Here is a 17,408-nt window from a genome sequence, read left to right on the forward strand (position 1 = left end):
CAGAAAAGTGCTGCATACTTTAAGAGTTAATTGAACCAAGAAGAGAGCCAATCGATCATGCATCGCCAGAACAAGTGCTGCATTACTTAAGGGTTGATTGATTACAAGAGAAGACGCATCGATCGATGCTACTGCAGAACAAAGTGCCTGCATACTTTAGAGGGTGAATTGTTACTTAAGAGAGACCATCGCATCATGCAACGGTAGAAAAAAAGCTGCTTTCATACTTGCCGGGTTGATTGGTACAAAGAGAGACCATCGAAATTTTTTTTTCTTTTTTATTTTATATTTAATAAGGTATACTCCCGCAGGGCAGCGTACTCGGACCATTGCGCATTCCAATAATCAATGGTTTTGCCGCGCATTCCAATAATCAATGTGTTTGCCGCGCATTCCAATAATCCATGGGTTGTTGCCTGCGCATTCCAATAATCAAATGTTTCCGCGAAATTCCAATAATCATTGGTTGCTGCCGAGCAGTCCTATAATCAATTGATTTGCCGCGCCATTCCAATATCAATGGTTTTGCCGCGCAATTCCAATAATCATTGTTGCTGCCGTGTTCTCCAATAATCATTGGTTGCTGCCGTGCAGTCGTAATAATCAATGGTTTTGCCGGCGCATTCCAAATCAATGTTTTTTGCCGCGCATTCCAATAATCCATTGTTTTGCCGCGCAGTCCTATAATCAATGGATTTGCCGCGCCTTCCAATATCATTGGTTGCTGCGGTGCAGTCCTATAATCAATGTTTTTTTGCCGCGCATTCCAAATAATCAATGTTTTTGCCGCGCATTCCATAATCAATGGTTTGCCGCGAAATTCCAATAATCATGGTTTTGCCGGCGAAATTCCAATAATGCAATGGTTTGCCGGACATTCCAATTAATCATGGTTGCTGCCGGCAGTCCTTTAATCATGGTTTTGCCGCGCATTCCAATAATCAGTGGTTTTGCCCGCGAAATTCCAATACATCAATGGTTTGCCGGCGAAATTCCAATAATCATCTGTTGTTGCCCTGGCATTCCCAATAATTCAATGTTTGCCGCGAAATTCCAATATATCAATGGTTTTGCCGCGCATTCCAAATAATCATGGTTTTGCCCGCGCATTCCAATAATCTTTGGTTGCTGCCGTGCAGTCCTATAATCAATGGATTTGCCGCGCATTCCCAATAATCCATTGTTGCTGCGTGCAGTCCTATAATCAATGGTTTTTTGCCGCGCATTTACAAAATCAATGGTTTTTGGCCCGCGCATTCCAATGAATCAATGGTTTGCCGCGAAATTCCAATAATCAATATGGTTTTGCCGCGAAAGTTTCCGAATAATTCAAATGTTTGGCCGCGAAATTTCCAATAATCATCTGGTTGCTGCCGTCATCCTATAATCAATGTTTTTGCCAGCATTCATAATCAGGTTTTCCGCCATTCCATAAATCAATGGCTTTTGCGTCCGCGAATGCCAATAATCATTGGTTGCTCGACCGTGCAGTCCTATAATCAAGCTGATTTGCGCGCATTCGCAATAATCATTGGTTGCTTGCGTGCAAGTCCTAATAATCATGGTTTTTGCCGCGCATCCAAATATCAATGGTTTTGCCGCGCATTCAATAATCAATGGTTTTGCCGCGAAATTCCAATAACAACTTGGTTTTGGCGCGAAATTCAATAAATCAATGGGTTTTTTGCCGCTGAATTCCAATAAATCATTGGTTGCTGCCGTGCAGTCCTAAAATCAAATTAATGGTTTTTGCCGCGCATTCCATAATGAACAATGGTTATTTGCCGCGCATTCCAAAATCAGTCTGGTTGCCTGGCCGTGCAGTCCCTATAATCAATCGGATCTTGCCGCGCATTTCCAATAATCTTGGTTGCGTGCCGTGCAGTCTATAAAATCAATGGTTTTTTGTGCTGTATGCGCATTCCAAACATCAATTGGTTTTTGCCGCGCATATCCAAAATCAACTGTTTTTGCGCGAAATTCCAATAATCAACCTGTTCGCCGCGAAATCAATACTCAAGTGGTTTTGCCGCGAAATTCCAATAATCATTGGTTGCTTCCGTGCAGTCCTTTAATCAATGGTTTTTGCCGCGCAGTCCTATAATCAATGGTTTTTGCCGCGAAATTCCAATAATCAATGGTTTTGCCGCGAAATACTTTCCAATAATCATTGGTTGTTGCCGCGCATTCCAAAAATCAATGGTGTTTGCCGCGCATTTCAATAATCAATGGTTTTTGCCGCGCAATCTCAATAATCAATGGTTTGCGCGCATTCCAAAATGCATTGTTGCTGCTGTGCAGTCCTATTAATCAAATGGATTTGCCCGCGCATTCCTAATCATTGTTGCTGCCCGTGCAGTCCTATAATCAATGGTTTTGCCGCGCATTTCAATAAACAATGGTTTTGCCCGCGCATTCCAATAATCAAAATGGTTTCCGCGAAATTCCAAATAATTCATTGTTTTGGCCGCGAAATTCCAATAAATCATTGGTTGTTCCCGCGCATTCCTATAATCAATGGTTTGGCCGCGCATTCACATATTCAATGTTTTGCCGCGCCTTCCAATAATCATGGTTTTGGGCCGCGCATTCCAATAATCCATAATGGTTTTGCCGCGAAATTCCAGAATCAATCCTGGTTTGCCGCGAAATCCAAATTAACATGTTTTGCCGCGAAATCCAATAATCAATTGTTGCTGCCGTTGCAGTCCTATAATCAATGTTTTGCCGCCGCATTTCAATAATCAATGGTTTTTGCCGCGCCATTCCAAATAATCATGTTTTGCCGCGCATTCCAATAATCAATGCTTTTGCCGCGCATTCTAATAATCATTGGTTGCTGCCGTGCATCAATAATCAATGGTTTTTGCGCGCATTCCAATAATCAATATGGTGTTTGCCGCGCATTCCAATAATCATTGGTGTTGCCGCGCATTCCATAATCATGGTTTTGCCGCGCATTCCCCTAATAATAAATGTTTTGCCGCGCATTCCAATAATCAATGTGTTTGCCGCGCATGCAGTCCAATGATCAATGGTTTTGCCGCGCATTCCAATATCACTGGTTTTTGCCGCGCATCCAATAATCATGCTTGCCCGCGCATTCCAATACATCAATGTTTTGGCAAGCGAAATTCCAATAACACTGTTTTTGCCGCGCATTCCAATAATCCATTGTTTGCTTGCCGTGCGTCCTAAATCAATGGTTTTGCCGCCATTCCATAATCAAATGGTTTGCCGCGCATTCCATAATCAATCTGGTTTTGCCGCGCCTTCCAATAATCAATTGGTTTTCGCGGCGAATTCCAGTAATCATTGGTTTGGGCCGCGCATCCAATATCATTTGGTTGCTGCTGTGCAGTCCAATAATCAATGGTTTTTGCGCGCATTCCAATAATCAATGGTTTTTGCCGCGCATTCCAATAATCATTGGTTTTGCCGCGAAATTCCAATAATCAATGGTTTGCCGCGAATTCAATAATCATTGTTGTTGCCCGCATTCAATCAATCAGTGGTTTTGCCGCGAATTCAATAATCATTGAGTGCTGCGTGCAGTCCTATAATCAATGGTTTGCCGCGCATGTCCACATAATCATTGGTTTTGTTGCCGCGCATATCCAATATATCATTGGTTGTTGCGTCATTCCAATAATCAATGGTTTGCGCGCATTCCAATAATCAATGGGTTTTGCGCGCATTCCAATACATATTGTTGCTTGCTGCCGTGCGTCCTATAGATCAATGGCTTTTGCCTGCGCATTCCAATAATCATGGTTTTGCCTCGCATCCATCAACTCCATGGTTTCTGCCGCGCATTCCAATAATAATCAATGGTTTTGCCGCGAAATTCCAATAATCATTGGTTTTGCCGCGCATCCCAATAATCATTGGTTGCTGCGGTGCAGCCAATAGTCAATGGTTTTGCCGCGCATCCAATAATCCAATGTTTTTTCCGGCGCTTCAATAAATCCAATGTGTGGCCGCGCATTCCAATAATCCATGGTTTTGGCCGCGAAATTCCAGTAATCAATGGTTTGCCGCGCATTCCAATATCCAATAATCTTGCTGCCGGGCAGTCCTATAATCAATGGTTTTTGCCGCGCTTTCCAATAATCAATGTTTTTGCGCGCGCATTCAAATAATCAATGGTTGCTGCGTGCAGTCTCTAAATACATCAATGGATTTTGCCGCGCATTCCAATAATCATGATTTCCGCGCATTCCAATATCAACTGGTTTTTGTTGCCCGCGCATTCCAATAAATCATTGGTTGCTGCTGCCGTGCAGTCCTACATAATGCAATGGATTTGCCGCGAATTCCATATCATTGTTTGTCTGCCGTCAGTCCTATACATCAAGGTTTTTGCCGCGCATTCCAATAATCATTGTTGTTTGCCCGCGCATTCCAATACTCAATGGTTTTGCCGCGCATTCCAATAACTCATTGTTTGCTGCCGTGCAGTCCTATAATCAATGGTTGCTGCCGCGCAATTCCAATAATCATTGGGTTCTGGCCGTGCAGTCCTATAATAAGGATTTGCCGCGCATTCAGATAAATCAATGGTTGTTGCCGCGCATTCAAAAACAATGGTTTTTTGCCGCGCATTCCAATCATCATTGGTTGCTGCCGTGCATTCCAATATATCTTGTTGCTGCCGTACAGTCCTATATCAATCAATGTTCCATCCGCTGCAATCAATAATCAATGGTTTTTGCGCGCATTCCATATATCAAGTGGTTTTGCCGCGCATCTCCAATATCATTGTTTGCTGCGTGCAGTCCTACTAATCATGTTTGCGCGCATTCCAATAACAATGTTGTTGCCGCGCATTCCAATATCATTGGTTGTGCCTTGCGCATTCCAATATCAATGGTTTGCCGCGAAATTTCCAATAATCCATTGGTTGCTGGCTGTGCAGCCTATAATCATTGGTTGCTGCCGTGCAGTCCAATAATCAATGGTTTGCCGCGCATTGCAATAATCATTGGTTGCTGGCGTGCAGTCCTATATTCAATGGTTTTGCCGCGCACAATAATCAATGGTTTTGCCCCGCATTCCAATAATCATTGGTTGCTGACGTGCAGTCCAATAATCAAATGGTTTTTTTGCCCGGCGCATTCCAATAATCAATTCGGCTTTTAGCCAATGGAGAGTCAGCCATCTCCTCCAGATAATCCAAAACGTGGTTTAAGCCCGCGAGCGTAAATTCGCATATAATCAAGTTCTTTGAGACCGCGCATCGTCAAAGATAAGAGCGATTTAAGTTGCTCAACTCGTGCCAGCGGTCTCGTCATAAATCCAATCGTTTTTGCACGCACAGCATGTCTAATAATGCAGACTGGTTCGAATTTGCCCCCAGGCCGCTCATCAGCCCTCACCAATAACTCAATCTGATATGTCGCAAACATCGAGCCGCATAGCAATCCAATTACAATCAATACACCATTAGTTGTCTCCCCACAACGCATGAAATCCAGCGGGAACGCGAGCGCAGAGCATCTCAATCCATAGATAAGCACAACATGTGATTTAATGACCGCCGTCATTCACATATAATCAATCTAAAGTTTTGCCGAGCACAGCATATTATCCAAATAACACGTGAGAGTACTGCTGTCCAACGGAGAGCACCGCAGTCACACTGATCATTGACAATACTGCGTCGTGTGCCACGCCGGTGGCTCAGGTGCCACCAGTGCCCCACAGCGGTGCCGCGAGGGCGAGCAACGCTCCTTTACGAGCAGACATTCTCCCGCCGAGAGTAGCAATGTTTGGTGGCCGTAAGCAGCGATACGCGAGAGACTCGAAATCCAATTAAATTCACACAATTGTTACTTGGTTTTGGGTAGCAGAGCACAACGATCCCGCCATGGCACAACTAATCAATCCCGCCATGCACCCTTTGAATACGAAGCGAATCCCTGCGAGTCGAGAGGCCGGTCCGCTACAAGTTTCATATGCCGAGTGTCTAACAAATCCGTAAATGCCTACAAACTCTACCAGTCCATCTCAAATATTGAAACACCATCATGTCAATCACTTAACATTCAGCATCATAGCCAAGACCTGGAGTTCGTTAACTTCGCCCGCTAGACACACGTCGCTGCCACTAAGTAGGTCAGCACATCACTCCTATAATAATAGCCGCCAGTGAAGTCTCCGTTTCAAGGTACAGCAGATAATACAAAACAGAGATACAACAACCGGAGAGAGAACACTGTGCATTGACCGTCTACTCAATGCAGAACGATTCCGCACAGCAAGGACACACCACTAACGCACTACATGCAGCAGCCACGTGCCGAGGAATCAACGATGTGACCAATCACTTTGACGAGTTCACAGCAGTCAATAGCACAGTACCACAAACAGCACACAACAAGACGCCAGTTCACGCCGAAATTCTTCTTTTATAATTTTAAATTTTTATAATATTTAATAGGTATACTCTCCGCACGGCCAAACGTAACCTCGGGGGAACCATTGCTAACTTCTCGCCGATACCTGCCTGAATACTACCCCCCAGCCCCCAACAATCACAATATTGTAAGCTCCCCCCACAAGCTCTACATTGCCCCTATGCAGATACCCATTGCAGTTATTTACAACTCTGGCTGTTGCAGAGAAGCAGCTAATGGCCTGCAGGAGTATCTTGCAACTCTCGCAGCTTGGTGCAAACAGTGGAACTTGAAGATCAATCCGTTGAAAACAACGAACACCTGTTTCACACTGAAGAAGTACATACCTAATACGCCTGAAATACAGCTAGAGGGAGTCACTCTGGAGCAGCCTTTGCAAGCAACATACCTTGGCATTACCCTGGATAAGCGCCTTACCTTTGGGCCACATCTCAAAGCCACGGCTAGAAAATGCTACATGAGGATCCAGCAAATGCGTTGGCTTCTAAATAGGAAGAGCACCTTGCCGCTTAGATGCAAAAGGGCGGCATATGCGCATTGCATCCTGCCAATCTGGCTGTACGGAATACAGATTTGGGGGATCGCAGACAAATCCAATTATAAAAGGATCCAGGTGTTGCAGAACCGGACACTGAGGAGCATAACAGACTGTCCCTGGTATGTGCGCGGGACCACTCTCCATAAAGACCTAAAACTACATACTGTAGAAGAGCAAATTGGTAGGCACACAAGCCGATACAGTGAGAGACTCCTGAGACACCGCAACCTACTTGCTAGAAACTTACTTCCAGCTAGACCTCTGAGACGACTCAAACGGCAAGGCTTTGCCAAAACCATTAGGGGCCAATAAAGATGACATATCCATAATGTAATCCTCATATTGTATTGAGGTTTGGTTCATTTCTCTATTTCTATCCATGTGTTGTTAAGGTACATTTTATGCTGTACGGTTTCCTCACTTAATAAATAATAGAAAAAAAAAAAAATAAGGTATACGGAAATTTAAGAAAGACATTCTGGCTTTTATTAATGTTGAAATCCAGTTCCCAGGATAAACAAACAAAAAAATTTCTTTACTTTTTAATATAATGGATGAAATCAAAAAATTTTGCTACCGCTTGAGCACAATGCGAAAGCATTGTAAATTCAATTTTAAGTATTTTAAAGGTGTGCCACGCCCACTGTCGTCAAAAAATATACTAAAACACTATTTTAGCATGTGTTATATTATTTTGTAAAAAATTCAAAAATAAAATTGTTGTTTTTTACCTAAAGGGGCGGTTCCACGCCCACAATTTTTTAAAATATAATAGCTTACGGTCACATAAGCCTAATGCAAAAAACAAACTGAAATATCTTGCTCCGTTTTTGTGTTATTAATTTTAGCCTCATAAACTGGTAATTTTTCCCATAGTGCTGTGTACGCATATAAACAATCTGCAGTAAAAAATTTATTGTCACTTGGATCACATATAGCGCGATACTTATATATTAAGATTGATATTCACAGAATATGTATTATAAGCAATCTATGTATTATTTTTTTGTAAATAGACTGTTCCTGAATTACATTCCGTCGTACGGCGGCTTTTGCAAAGTTTTGTACTGTGAGGTAAGGTGGCAACCACGCCAAGATTTATTCTCGATAACATCAGTATCTATGTATCGGACAGTCGAATTGTTTAAAATAATTCAACGGTTTTATTTGAATGTAATCCTAAATATTTAAACATAAAGTTATGTTCACGTAATGTAAGATAAAATATACATAAATATATTTAAATTAAAAAACTATCCACTCGTTGGAGTTCCATCAATTATGGCCACATGGACTAATCGTCTGTGTGTTTCATTTATTGTAATTAGTAATTATTTCTACTATTACACTTCTTCATCAATGAAGTACGCACCAGTGAAAATGAATATTATGTTTACATTGGGAAGCTGATATCAATTATTTATAATGATTTTAAAGTGTTTATATATGATTACTTACGGCGGTTTCATTGAAACTCACAATAATTCACAATATAATTTGCCAACTGCCAATGTTTGCCATAAACATGTTTGTAAATCTTACAAACAATACATACGTGATTTTTTATATGAACAATTTAAATTAATTATATATAGAAATTAAATAAGATATTTATCGTATATATTTTACCTAGTATTTGTGTCAAGTTCTGTGCTTGCTGCAAACCACTATACGGATCGCATTCGCCTACTCATTGAGTTCATCCGTGTTGGAGAAAGACCGCTTTATTTTGATTTTGATGGCACATTTACAGTTCTTTCTAAAAAAAAATACAAAGATACTGGCATCTTGCGTGGAAAAATATATGCGTGTGTGTATGTGTGACAATCGATCTAAAAATTCTTGTGCTATATTTTGGAAAACACAGCCATGAAGCTGTGTAGTAGGCACGAATTCTCCGTGGTGATCAGTTCGAAATTTTTTTGAGTTCAACACAAATTTTGGAATAAAAATAAAATGGACTGCGTTGTAAGTGAACTAGCGCCACAATTATAGAAATGTAATATTAATACAAAGTTCTCCTTAAACAGGATGAGGATCTGACCCCCGAGCAGATTGCTGTGCTCCAAAAGGCATTCAACAGCTTCGATCACCAAAAGTCTGGCAGTATCCCCACTGAAATGGTGGCCGATATTCTGCGTCTGATGGGTCAACCCTTTGACAAGAAGATCCTTGAGGAGCTGATCGAGGAGGTCGATGAGGACAGTAAGTAACGTCATTGTATTTTGATTTATTTTTATTTACTTGTTGCTCAACTTGAGATTAGTTCAAAATATACTATCAGCTTTAATATTTATATAAGCTGATAGTCTAGTCAATCCGGTCATAAATTATATTTATATAGATTTACAGATATTTCACCATGTTTATATTTATAATTCCAGAGTCCGGTCGCTTGGAGTTCTGCGAGTTCGTGCAACTGGCTGCCAAATTCATTGTGGAGGAGGATGCTGAAGCCATGCAGAAGGAGCTGCGCGAAGCTTTCCGTCTCTATGACAAGCAGGGCAATGGTTTCATCCCCACCACCTGCCTGAAGGAGATCCTGAAGGAGCTTGATGATCAGCTGACCGAGCAGGAATTGGATATCATGATTGAGGAAATCGATAGTGATGGTTCCGGTACAGTTGATTTCGATGGTAAGTTGGAAAAGCTAGAAAAACAAATTTCCAGCTGTTTGCAAGACATCATTAGCGGCCGCCCCCACATAGACTCACATACATAAACATAAGCATGAACATTGGGTGTGTATGTAGTACATATGTATGTGTGATCTTGGGATTTGATTATGACAAGTTTGATCAAAAGATATTTTTAGATACGCACGACAGCGTAGAACATTTTTGAAATACGTTTAACAAGATCATATTATATACTATACATATTTACCATATGTATGTACTACATACAAATATGTATTTCGAAAAACAATTAATGCCTACTATTTATAGAATATTTTTAAAATGAACTTTTTATTTTTATTTACAGAATTCATGGAGATGATGACTGGCGAGTAAATTAAAGTAGCAGATCCACATTGACACATCTACACACACACTTACACTTTTACACACACACACAATCACACACACACACACACATACACACTATACACATAGCAACACACCTGTTTGAGCACACGTTTATTTGTTTATATTTGTACATTTGTTTCATTTTATAAACAAATCGACGACATTCAATTTTAAGCACACACATACTCAAGCAAAGGCAACAACAATTAGCATTAACAACTTTTGTACTACTTTTTTATACAACAAGCAAACAAAAAAATTAAGAGAGATAAAAATAAAAATGTTAATTTAATACTGTGTATGCAAAAAAACAAAAACCAGCAATAAATAATTAGTTTCAACTCTTACTAGGTTAAAGTACATAATATTATGTTGTCAATGCCAAACACACAAATAAACATACACAGCTGATAATTGGTGTGGGTGCAGCGAGAGAGGAAGAGAGAAGAGAGAGAGCGACAGAGAGGGAGAGAGGCCAGAGAGCAAACAAGCTTAACACAGCTGAAGAAAGCTGACGACAACAACACGAAAAAAGCTCAAGCTTTTTTTAACTAACTTAACTGAGTTACAGTATATGACGCTCTTAACTGGCCTCGACTGCTGCTGCGCTGCTTTTGCCATTGACCAATTCGCGGCCGCGCTATGCTTAGTCGCTGGCTTTAAACTTAACGCGCTTTCTTGCTTTTTAGTGCGCAGCCTACCTCCAACTCTAACTGTATAACCGCGCAGCAGTAACATTTTTATTTCTTTTCGAATTTTCGCTTGTGTTTTGATATTGTCTCGTGATAGCGCGCGTTGCTCAAGTGTTTGCAATTGATAATAAGCCGTCAAGACAAATTAATACAATAAACGAGTAAATAAAAAAATGCCGCAGAGGTAAACGAAATGAAATATGAAATATATTATATTTGCGTGCTTTGTTTGCTTTGGCCTAAGAATGTGTTAACAAAAATGAGCTGCCGACAGTCTACAAAAATTTATGGCCAGATATAAATACTTAAATAGATGTTATGCCTTTTAGCTTATCAAATCAACAAAAGCAAAAACAAAATGAGCTTATATGATAACTGTTGAGCTGTGTAAATTTATGCGCGTGTTTTACATGTGTGTGTGTGTGTGTGCTAAACGTCAGCAATCGCGGTTGGCAGCATAGCTTGATAAGCGCTTTTGTAATTTTAGCCCAAAAGCCAATGCCATTAAACCTGCTGCCGTTTGGGAAGTTCAAGCGAAACGATTAGAATCGGTTGTAACCAAAACCAGGCAGTAGCGTCAACAGCTGGCTTTGGCTGCTGACTCATAGCGCGCTGCCGCCGTTGACCAATAACAATAACAAATACATTTATACATTTATATTATACGTTTATACATTATGGCAATTAGCACTTCCACATTGAATTGATTTGAATTAAATCACGCCAAAATCTAATACAAATAAAATTTCAATATTGCAAATACAGTTTATTAAATTTGCGCGCAGTGAATAATATAAGCAAAGTCAAATAAATTGCTTAACTAAATAATAAACTTGTGATTTCTTTTGGACAATAACATTTTGCAGCCCAACAACAAATTGGTCATTCCAGCCGCTTCATCGTCAGCGCAGCGGGCAGTTTCAGCACCATGTGCTCAATTCGGTACCGGAGACGGCTGTGCTGACCACACCTCCGCCGTTGCGAAAAGGTATGTGCTATCAGTTTTTTTTTTTTTTTTATTTATTAAATGAAGAACCAATAAATCAAAAGCGTACTATAACATCACAGTTATATAATGAATTTTAGCCTAACAACATAGGGATGCCCTATGCCGAATTGAACCTAACAGGAGCGTTCTGTTTAAGCACTCGAAACACGTCTGTCACCTGCAGAAGTTCGTTCGCTATCAGTAGCACTCAAATTTGAATTTAAGCGCGCCACTCACACGTTAACGTATGATTGTTAGAATAGTAATGGCAAATTTACAATCGATAGACAATCGATAACAAACTGATTTCTGCACTGCTGACTTTTACATTTACATTTGTTTGTTCATTCATGAAAACAGCAACAACAACACGCAGATACATAACAACGCGCAAGAAGGCCAAAAGCACTATGAAAATGCTTGTCGTGGATACGGAGGAGGCTGAGGCGCTAAATTTGGTATGTGTCTAATTAAAAATCAATGAGACTGTATCAAGTTAATTGATTACTGATTGTCTTGTTCTGTCTACTTACTTTTCCGCTATGTCTAACAAACGCCGATTTTATTGATTTGTACACGAAACGTGCCCGTGCCCTTTGTTTGGCGACGACGATATCGCAAAAAATACAAACGCATACACGCGCAAACATGGACGTGCCCACCCCCACACAACACACACTCATACACACACGTAATGCAGCAAATTGAATTTGAATGGGTGCTGCGGCAAGAAGTACATGCAATATTAAAGCAATTGCGATCTATACTCGTTGTAAGTATACTCCCCCACACAGCTTCAAGTCCCGACCATTGCTCATAAGTGCCTGTTTTTATTTTGCTTGGCAGGAGTGCGCGCATAGATTTCCCGTGCCGCTGTACGACAATGAGGGCAAGAAGACTGAAAAGTTTATACTCAGCGTTTCGCCGGACCAGCTGAAGGCGGTGCTAACTCTAACTGGTGATGCCATTACACAGGCGGTAAGTATTGAAGTAGCGAGAGTAAACCAAGCAAAAATATTATCCTATTGTGTTTATGTAGGATATTAGTTTTAAACTGTGCAAGGCGCCAAGTCAAACGCAACGTACCTCAATTACCCACGATTCGCCTTGGAAGCTGCAGCAGGTTCAAGATGCCGCCAATCATCTGCAAACAGCAATCAATCACATTGACGACGTTGATGACTCTTATCACTTCAAGTAAGTCCCAGCTCAGTGTGTGTGTGTGTGTCAGTGTGTGTGTGTGTATGTGCTTGTTTGTGAGTAATCTGTTGATTGCATATTGCATATTTATTTATAACTTTTGTTTTTCCCAACAGAACCTCGGATGAAGTGTTACATGTGATAGGCAATATTCTGGATGCACTGCAACGTGGACGAAACAGTCTGCTAGTACCGAAGAAGAAACCCATTGAGGAGCTAATCAAGGGACGCAATATGAAGTCGCTGGTGCCCAATTTGCCGGAAGACCTAGCTGTTAGCTTCTATCTGCAAAGCCATAAGCTCATAATTGCCGTTTACCAACTGCTGAATAATCAAGGCACCATGCAGTTTGACTCACGCCAAGCCGAGATTGGTGTGCAGTGGCTCAACGATGTGCTGCTCCTGCTGATGAATGGCCAAAAGCTATGCCAACAGCTGAAAGACAAGGTAAAGTGTATGAATTCGAATTAATAAGGAAACCTATGCGACCCATTTAAGGTGTATGCCAAGTATTTATTTAGTTATTGGCAAACTGCCCACATCATTATGCAGTTCTTGACTGTGACGCAAGTTGCCAATTTTAATTAGCCAACGCTCACCCGTACACAATATTAATATATATAGATAAACATATATGATGTATGATTTATGAACTATTTTTAATATTTCTGCGAACTTCCGTTTTCTCTCTCCCTCTCTCTCTCTGGCAGATTTCAGTGTTTTCGGTGTATAAAGATTTTACAGTTGGTTCGCGTTCGCCTTCAGCTTTATCGTACTGAACTCCAAGCATTATAGCTCGCCCTACCCAAATAACTAAAGTAAATGGAAAAACAATAACAACAATAATAGCTGTTAAAAATGTACTTGTAATAGTTAAAGCGTAAATAATGTTACCAATAATCTAAACTATATACAGAGCTATATACATACACCTAAATTAGTTTAATGTACACATACCTACAATCGAAACATTCATGATATATTTGTAGAGAGGTTCGTTTTCATTGCTTCATGTCACTCCAATTATGCATCTAAATGCAATAGAGATACGTTTATAAATTAACTGTGTTTTGTAATATGTAACTAAATGAAATTGCTAGATAATTGTAATTATTAATTAATATATTTATAGTTTGTATGTTAAATTTACATATTTATGTCCTATGCAAGCCAGCAGTTGAAAATTCTGTACTTAACAGCTCAGTACTTAACAGTTTCATGTAAACACAAAAACAACAACTGCAGATATATATATATATATATATATATATATATATATATATATATACAATATATTAAAAACTCTAAAACTGAACATGAACATGTTGTAATAAACCAAACCGAAATGTGAACAGAATTTTTTAATTGTACTAAAAACACCATTTTGTATTCCATATATTGTATGTGTTGTTAATTGTTAAGCGCGCCTAAAATTAATCCAAAGTCATATTTGTATCTACGGCCTTTACTTCTCACTTTACTTTATATATTTATATAAAATATACACACATCGTTTGTGAACAAAGCTATAAACTGTTGAGAGTTGAGGAGAGTTGCAACGAAAACAATTACCAATGTACTTATTGAATATTATATGAAATATGCCTGTTCAAGAAGCAAACACCTACCAACTATTTATGTAAACTTTAAGCATATTTAATGTCTACACTCATTTCATTGTTGTTGAATAAAAATTGAATTTTACCATAGTTCAAGCTGTTTTGAATTCAAATAATGCGCCAAGCACTAAGGGCAAGAGTGGTGGCAGGTCGAAAGCTATTATACAACACTCTTTTTCATTGCCGCAACCTCTGGCACGTAGACCAAGCTTTGGCTTGAAACTTGGCGAAACCCGTTAAAATAGAAGCAAGACGGCTAACAAACAGTTCACAACGGCTTAAACCCAAACGGTAAGATTTAAAAGTAAAATTGGCATTATTGCCGTACGCGGGTCAATTGCATTAAAGTGTCTACAGGCAGCAATCAAAGGTTTATTTGTAATGTCTTAAATTGGACAGCTAAAGCTCACAATCGTTGACTGATGTTGCAATAGACCCGGAAACCAGTTCGTAGTAATTATATTGTTGTTGTGCTGCTGCCACTGTAGCTAATGTGTTGTGTTGTAATCAAAGTAACTCTTTGTCGCTGCTGACCATGGCCAAGTGAGCAAAAGTGCAAAAATTAGTTAACTAAGCTCACAAAGAAGTTTCTATTGCAGTCAAGCTTAAAGTTAAAGGTGCGCATGTGTGTTGTACCTAAACTTGCTAACTTTGGCTTGCGTGTAGCTTCATTATCATAACAAAGCGGATAAGAAACCGCCAAGTCATCAACAACATCAAAATCAACTGTGTGACCCAAGCGAAGGTCTGCAGCAATCCATGGCAAGCTACTTCTTCTTACGTTATAAAGTTCAAGCATTAGTTAATTGAAGCGGCTGCTCCAGTTGTTACGGCGTAACTACTAACAAGTTTTTATTATATGCATATATCATATGTCTACTTATTTTCATTACATTTTCCATTTTTCCCTTCAGCCTTTTGCAATCATGAGTAACAGCGTTAGCGATGGCGATGTGCTGCTTGTCACAGGTGGCAGCGGTTTTCTGGGTCAACATATTATCAAGCTGCTGCTGGAGCAGCGTAAAGAGCTGAATATTAAGGAGATACGCTCTGTGGATATTGTACCTTATGAGAATAAGATTGGTCATGTAGAGTCGCCGATGCTGCGCAGCTTTGTGGCGGATATCAGCGGTGATCGTGAGGCTTTGGCCAAGATATTTACGGGTGTGGACAGTGTTTTCCATTGCGCTGCTTCTGTTAAAATTGAGTATCCCCCAAATTATAAAGAGCTAGAGCGTGTGAATATAAATGGTAAGTAAGAACTTATATATGAATCATCGGCTTATTATTTACTCTTTGCTTTCCCAGGTACCTTAGCTGTAGTGGATCTCTGCATCGAAAACAATGTGAAGCGTTTGGTTTACAGCAGCTGCACTTCGGTTTGCTTTGTTCCCTTCAAGGGCCGTAGTACCTTTTCAGCGATTATCAACAGCACAGAATCCAAGACAGACACACCCAGGCTAGATAGCTCCAAGCTTTGGGAGCAGGACAATGAATTTCTTATTGCAGGCTATGCCTCGAGTAAACTCCGCGCAGAGAACATTGTGCTTAGCTCCAATGGCGCACCCTTACACAATCATTTAGGTAAGCATTGCTGAGCCAATGTTGTTCTTCAATTCAACATTTGTATTTTGCAGACTATTTAGCCACCAGCGCCATACGTGCGCCATTGACTTACGGCGAATGCGACTCGCACTTTATTACTAATGCTTTTGACTATCTTTCGACGCGTAACTGGATTTTTCCTAGAATTGCAGGCGTAGGCGGCAAGCAGCAGCTGGTTTATGCGGGCAATGTGGCCTGGGGTCACATATGCGCCTACAAAGCGCTTAAGGTGTCCAGCAAGGCGGTCAACGGATTGCCTGTCTTTGTAACAGATGACACAGGCATCAACGATGTCTCACGCTTTGTGCAGAAGATGGCACTCATGGGAGAGCGTTTCAAGGTGAAGACCAGCTGGTGGTATCTGCCACACTTTTTTTTCTTCTTTCTGGCTTTTCTGCTGGAGTTCTTTGTGCGTCTGCTCTATCCTTACACCAATTATCGTCTACGCTTTTCACTACGCGCAATTGCCTCCTTCACCTCATCCATGCTGATGTACAATCGCCTAAGAGCTTCCATACACATGGACTATATGCCACTCTACGATCCGGACGTGAGTGCGGAGCGCAGCGCGAGATGGTACGCCAAATGGTGGGACGAAAAGCAGCAGAGCAGGAACATCAAAGCCAAGAAATCTAGTTAAGCTTTGTATATTATTACGCTATCTTTCATTTGTTATTGTTTATATAATTAAAAGTTGGTTCGTGGCCCTAACCAGCGTCTGTTTAAATGCGGGCGGCTATTACTGCATACTCTTAGCAGCAGAGTTGCACTGGGGCTGTGTCGCGGCCAACTTTTGGTTTATGTCTCGGGTTGCACTGGGCGTTTTGGTTGTTGTCTCTGCAGTCACCTTCTGCTGACTTCTATTCGCCTGGTATCTCAGAAAATTTGCTGTATGGGGAGATGCGATTTGCAGCGATTGCAAATTACAACAACAAAACATATCGACAACAACAATATAAACCAACAGCCAACATAGCCTGCTGAGAAAGTTGTCATAACTCGGACAAATCTGGTCGGATTTGAATGCGCTTTGGACAGTTGATAGTCCTTCGTCTAGAGCACCATTGCCATGATGCTGATCCTGACCCTGCAAAAGACAGCGGAGATATCCCATATCATTGTTCACCGTTCTTGGCATACTGCAGGCCGGGCGCCAAAGACGCACCTTCTATCTACAAAATGTACAAATATCCAGCGTGAGCTCAGATACAAACGGTAAGCAAAAGTTTCTTGCTTTTTTTTAAAAACATGATACATTTTTTACAATTCTGATTGTGAATACGAGTTCGTATTCACAAAAAAAAAAAAAACAATTTAT

At 40.5% G+C, this 17,408-nt stretch overlaps 3 protein-coding genes across 3 annotated transcripts; all 3 read left to right on the plus strand.

Annotated features, from left to right (window-relative positions):
* Nucleotides 1-8,819: 8,819 nt before the first annotated feature.
* On the plus strand, nt 8,820-10,049 carry LOC108598751 (troponin C). The gene is made up of 4 exons (XM_017985487.1): nt 8,820-8,925; nt 8,988-9,162; nt 9,342-9,593; nt 9,943-10,049. Exons 1-4 carry the CDS (start codon nt 8,914-8,916, stop codon nt 9,969-9,971), a joined length of 468 nt encoding a protein of 155 aa, XP_017840976.1. The 5' UTR covers nt 8,820-8,913; the 3' UTR covers nt 9,972-10,049.
* Nucleotides 10,050-10,679: 630 nt separating this feature from the next.
* LOC108599759 (protein rogdi) lies at nt 10,680-14,109 on the plus strand. The gene is made up of 8 exons (XM_017986774.1): nt 10,680-10,862; nt 11,545-11,666; nt 12,027-12,124; nt 12,367-12,438; nt 12,513-12,644; nt 12,706-12,863; nt 12,983-13,313; nt 13,577-14,109. The coding sequence occupies exons 1-8, from the start codon at nt 10,852-10,854 to the stop codon at nt 13,643-13,645; spliced, it is 993 nt and encodes a 330-aa protein (XP_017842263.1). The 5' UTR covers nt 10,680-10,851; the 3' UTR covers nt 13,646-14,109.
* A 589-nt stretch (nt 14,110-14,698) lies between these two features.
* LOC108599758 (NADPH-dependent 3-keto-steroid reductase Hsd3b5) lies at nt 14,699-16,792 on the plus strand. The gene is made up of 4 exons (XM_017986773.1): nt 14,699-14,776; nt 15,400-15,736; nt 15,794-16,069; nt 16,123-16,792. Exons 2-4 carry the CDS (start codon nt 15,412-15,414, stop codon nt 16,728-16,730), a joined length of 1,209 nt encoding a protein of 402 aa, XP_017842262.1. The 5' UTR covers nt 14,699-14,776; nt 15,400-15,411; the 3' UTR covers nt 16,731-16,792.
* The last annotated feature ends 616 nt before the right edge of the window (nt 16,793-17,408 follow it).

The sequence above is a fragment of the Drosophila busckii genome, chromosome 3L (genome assembly GCF_011750605.1).
Source record: "Drosophila busckii strain San Diego stock center, stock number 13000-0081.31 chromosome 3L, ASM1175060v1, whole genome shotgun sequence".
NCBI classification, from domain to species: Eukaryota; Metazoa; Arthropoda; class Insecta; order Diptera; family Drosophilidae; genus Drosophila; species Drosophila busckii.

Coding starts and splice junctions, on each gene's coding strand:
- LOC108598751 (XM_017985487.1), top strand. Junction 9,163..9,341: donor CGAGGAGGTCGATGAGGACA/GTAAGTAACGTC, acceptor TTATAATTCCAG/AGTCCGGTCGCTTGGAGTTC. Junction 9,594..9,942: donor CGGTACAGTTGATTTCGATG/GTAAGTTGGAAA, acceptor TTTTATTTACAG/AATTCATGGAGATGATGACT.
- LOC108599759 (XM_017986774.1), top strand. Junction 12,125..12,366: donor AGGCTGAGGCGCTAAATTTG/GTATGTGTCTAA, acceptor CACGTAATGCAG/CAAATTGAATTTGAATGGGT. Junction 12,645..12,705: donor GTGATGCCATTACACAGGCG/GTAAGTATTGAA, acceptor GTGTTTATGTAG/GATATTAGTTTTAAACTGTG.
- LOC108599758 (XM_017986773.1), top strand. CDS start 15,412: ATGAGTAACAGCGTTAGCGATGGCGATGTGCTGCTTGTCACAGGTGGC. Junction 15,737..15,793: donor AGAGCGTGTGAATATAAATG/GTAAGTAAGAAC, acceptor TTGCTTTCCCAG/GTACCTTAGCTGTAGTGGAT. Junction 16,070..16,122: donor ACCCTTACACAATCATTTAG/GTAAGCATTGCT, acceptor TGTATTTTGCAG/ACTATTTAGCCACCAGCGCC.